Source organism: Chiloscyllium plagiosum, chromosome 32 (genome assembly GCF_004010195.1).
Source record: "Chiloscyllium plagiosum isolate BGI_BamShark_2017 chromosome 32, ASM401019v2, whole genome shotgun sequence".
Lineage (NCBI taxonomy): Eukaryota > Metazoa > Chordata > Chondrichthyes > Orectolobiformes > Hemiscylliidae > Chiloscyllium > Chiloscyllium plagiosum.
Window position 1 is genome coordinate 15,245,383 of NC_057741.1, and position 4,639 is coordinate 15,250,021.

General features: G+C 41.9%; 1 protein-coding gene across 1 annotated transcript in view; it reads left to right on the forward strand.

The window, feature by feature from the left end:
- The window catches only part of slc7a11 (solute carrier family 7 member 11), a 187,069-nt gene extending 183,397 nt beyond the window's left edge, over window positions 1–3,672 (forward strand). The window contains exon 12 of the mRNA XM_043674092.1: window positions 2,123–3,672. Coding sequence (XP_043530027.1) covers window positions 2,123–2,187 — 65 coding nt within the window. The 3' untranslated portion in view covers window positions 2,188–3,672. The remainder of the gene's footprint in view (window positions 1–2,122) is intronic.
- Window positions 3,673–4,639: the final 967 nt, after the last annotated feature.

A 4,639-nucleotide genomic window follows, 5' to 3' on the forward strand; every position in this document is an offset into this window, starting at 1 on the left:
GTAAAGAGACGGCTGGAAAATGGGAAGCCTTCAGAAATGAGATAACAAGAATCCAGAGAAAGTATATTCCTGTTAGGGTGAAAGGAAAGGCTGGTAGGTATAGGGAATGCTGGATGACTAAAGAAATTGAGGGTTTGGTTCAGAAAAAGAAGGAAGCATATGTAAGGTATCGACAGGTTACATCGAGTGAATCCTTAGAAGAGTACAAAGGAAGTATGAGTATACTTAAGAAGGAAATCAGGAAGGCAAAACGGGGACATGAGATAGCTTTGGCAAATAGAATTAAGGAGAAACTAAAGGGTTTTTACAATTACATTAAGGACAAAAGGGTAACTAGGGAGAGAATAGGGCCCCTCAAAGATCAGCAAGGCAGCCTTTGTGTGGACTCGCAGAAAAAGGGGGAGATACTAAATGAGTATTTTGCATCAGTATTTACTGTGGAAAAGGTTATGGAAGATATAGACTATAGGGAAATAGATAGTGACATCGTGCAAAATGTCCAGAATACAGAGGAGGAAGTGCTGGATGTCTTGAAATGGGTAAGGGTGGATAAATCCCCAGGACCTGATCAAGTATACCCGAGAACTCTGTGGGAGAGAAGTGATTGCTGGGCCTCTTACTGAGATATTTGTATCATCGATAGTCACAGGTGAGGTGCTGGAAGACTGGAGGTTGGCAAACATGGTGCTACTGTTTAAGAAGGGTGGTAAGGACAAGCCAGGGAACTATAGACCAGTGAGCCTGACCTCGGTGGTGAGCAAGTTGTTGGAGGGAATCCTGAGGGACAGGATGTACATGTATTTGGAAAGGCAAGGACTGATTAGGGATAGTCAACATGGCTTTGTGTGTGGGAAATCATGTCTCACAAACTTGATTGAGTTTTTTGAAGAAGTAACAAAGAGGATTGATGAGGGCAGAGTGGTAGATGTGATCTATATGATCTATAAGGCGTTCGACAAGATTCCCGATGGGAGACTGATTAGCAAGCTTAGATCTCACGGAATACAGGGAGAACGAGCCATTTGGATACAGAACTGGCTCAAAGGTAGAAGACAGAAGGTGGTGGTGGAGGGTTGTTTTTCAGACTGGAGGCCTGTGAATTTACATAAATGATTTGGATGCGAGCATAAGAGGTACAGTTAGTAAGTTTGCAGATGACACCAAAATTGGAGGTGTAGTGGACAGTGAAGAGGGTTACCTCAGAATACAACAGGATCTTGACCAGATGGGCCAATGGGCTGAGAAGTGGCAGATGGAGTTTAATTCAGAAAAATGCAAGGTGCTGCATTTCGGGAAAGCAAATCTTAGCAGGAGTTATACACTGAATGGTAAGGTCCTAGGGAGTGTTGCTGAACAAAGAGACCTTGGACTGCAGGTTCATAGCTCCTTGAAAGTGGAGTCGCAGGTGGATAGGATAGTGAAGAAGGCGTTTGGTATGTTTTCCTTTGTTGTCAGAGTATTGTGTACAGGAGTTGGGAGGTCATATTGCGGCTGTGCAGGACATTGGTTAGGCCACTGTTGGAATATTGCATGCAATTCTGGTCTCCTTCCTATTGGAAAGATGTTGTGAAACGTGAAAGGGTTCAGAGAAGATTTACAAGGATGTTAGCAGGGTTGGAGGATTTGAGCTATAGGGAGAGGCTGAACAAGTTAGGACAGTTTTCCCTGGAGTGTCGGAGGCTGAGGGAAGACCTTATAGAGTTTTACAAAATTATGAGGGGCATGGATAGGGTAAATAGGCAAAGTCTTTTCTCTGGGGTCGGGGAGTCCAAACCTAGATGGCATAGGTTTAGGGTGAGGGGGGAAATACATAAAAGGGACCTAAGACGCAACATTTTCATGCAGAGGGTGGTGCGTGTATGGAATGAAGTGCCAGGGGATGTGGTGGAGGCTGGTACAATACAACATTTAAGAGGCATTTGGATGGGTATATGAATAGGAAGGGTTTGGAGATATATTGGCCAGGTGCTGGCAGGTGGAACCAGATTGGGTTGGGATATCTGGTCGGCATGAACGGGTTGGACCGAAGGGTCTGTTTCCATGCTGTACATCTCTATGACTCTATGACTCTAATTAATTGTCTATGGATAAAGCATTCATATCCTGCTGTTTTATATTACAGATTTAATGACCAGAACAGCCCAGATTATTCTACAGGTAGTACCTCCAGAAAAACAGGATGACTGAGGAGCTCCACTGACTGGACTAGCTGCTGAATGAATATGAACAATGTGAGACTACAAATGTCAAAGAAATGCTTGGTCATTTCAACAACTGCATCCACTGGAATCCTAACTTCTTCCTAACACTTACAAAAATCATTTTATGGCATGTCTGAGCCCCTGAAATCCTATGGTGGCGAATTCTTCTGGTGGTTTGCCTATTGGGAAACTGACAGAAATTGAGCCTATTCAGTTGTTTAAGCCCTTTCTCCAGCGTCGGACTGATCATCCACCAACATTTTGGTGATAAACCAGGAGAAACTCTTTCCAGGATTTCAGATCCAGGGTATTTACTATTATCTCTACAAGTGATGGACTGAATGGTTTTCTAATAATGAGGTTTGTATTTATTGAAGTGGTATCTCTTTTTTTCTCTGAAAGTAGATGCGACTGTGCAGACCAATTGTTTGTTCTTTTTTGTAGAAATATGTAATCACTTTGTATGTAAAGTAATGTAGTTCTGTTGCTGATTTGAACACAACTTTCTTTTCTGAGAACTGTATTGGGCATGATCGAATGGTGGAACAGACTTGATGGGTCGAATGGTCTAATCCTTTCCTATACGTTGTGTTCTACTGATTATAAATAAGGAGATGACAGCAGTAATGTAGTGGTAATGTCACTGACTTAGCAATCCAGAACAAAACACTCTCAGAACATGGGTTTGAATCCCACCATGGTAGATGGAGAAATTTGAGTTCAACTTCAGAAAAGTGGAGTAAAGAGCTGGCCTAATGATAACCGTGTAGTTATTGCTTAAAAACCCGTCTGATTCACTATTGTCCTTTATAGAAGGAAACTTGCCAACCTTACTTGGTCTCACCCACTGCCCCCTGGGAAATTTTGGATGGACAATTAATGCTGCCCTGAGCCACAGCCACAGCCACATCTGACGCTCAAATAAAAAAACAAATCAACACACAGGTTGTGATTGAAAAAACAATAAAAGGACAACAAGTTATTTAAAAATCATAGAGATTTCACTCAAATAAAGTTTAATCAAATAGAGTTTAATGTACAAAAAATGCTTGTAGAAATCCAAGTAGATTTACCACTTTTGGAACTCAACCAGGTGTCCATAATGTGAGAACAAATGACTGCAGATGTTGCAATCTGTACTGAAAATGCTGGAGATTGCAGCAGGTCTGGCAGCAACCATGGAGAGACAACAAGATTACATTTTGCATCTAGATGACTCTTCATTCAAGCCCATGCTGAAGACTTAATGCCAAAAATTAACATAGAATCCTTACAGTGTGGAAGCAGGCCATTCAACCCATCAAGTCCACACTGACCCTCCACAGAACATCCCATCTTGATCTACACTCCTACCCCTGTAACCCTGCATGTCTCATGGCTAACTCGCCTAGTCTGCAAATCCCTGAACACAATGAGCAATTTAGCATGGCCAATCCACCTGACCTGCACATCTTTTGACTGTGAAAGGAAACTGGAGTCCCCAGAGGGAAACCCATGCAGACACTTGTGCAAACTCCACAAAGGCAGTCACCCAGGAGTGTGATTGAACGTGGGTCCCTAGCACTGTGAGGGAGCTATGCTAACCGCTGAACCACGGTGCCCCCCATGACTCCCTAGCTGTTCAGCCTCGCGTCTGTTCTTTGAGCTAGCTTCTCAACAGTCCTACGACCCTTGGCTGACTTTTGCTGGCAGGTTTCTGAAAGATATTTTCCAATCACCCTGTTCAGGGATCGCCTTTGTAGTAAGTGAGACTTGATCATAGTCTTCCTGGCTCCGAGGTGGGGATAGAACCACCTCAATACAAGAACCTTGTACCATTTGGATAAAATGCCCCCCTGGGAAATAGACATAAATCCTTTAGAGGTGAGCTGCATTTGTGTATTGGAAAATTCCTCTTTATTACCTTTAGGTTTAGACAGGCAGTTAAGTAAAATATGCAAAAATATCACGGAGCACTCCAACAATTGTTAAGAAAATGAACAAAGGTGATAATTTGTGAATTTAATGATAATTATATGGGTATAAGCTTTGGTTTCAGGCCATAGGAATCATGACATGAGTGGACAGCTTCTTTATAGTATGACAATGACATTCCAATAAAACCTTTAATCATAGAAATTGAAAACAAAAGTGGTTTTCAAATTATTGTAGAAATTTAATGGAAGGGAAATTCTGATTGAAAATTGAATAGTGAGCAAGGCATTTGTTCATAAAGGAGTGGAAATGTTTATAGGTTTTGACGAAAAAGATGCAATGATGTCATATGAGCATTTGTACAATTTTTTGACCGGAGTCCCGATTAGTTCGGAAATAGAGGTAGATAATCCTTTATCCGAAATCTGAAAAGCTCTGAAGGTTTTCTCGTAAAGTTTTTTTTCTCATTAACAAGATCGTTTGGTGTGCAAACAATTAACCCAACCCCACACCCACTCGATGCA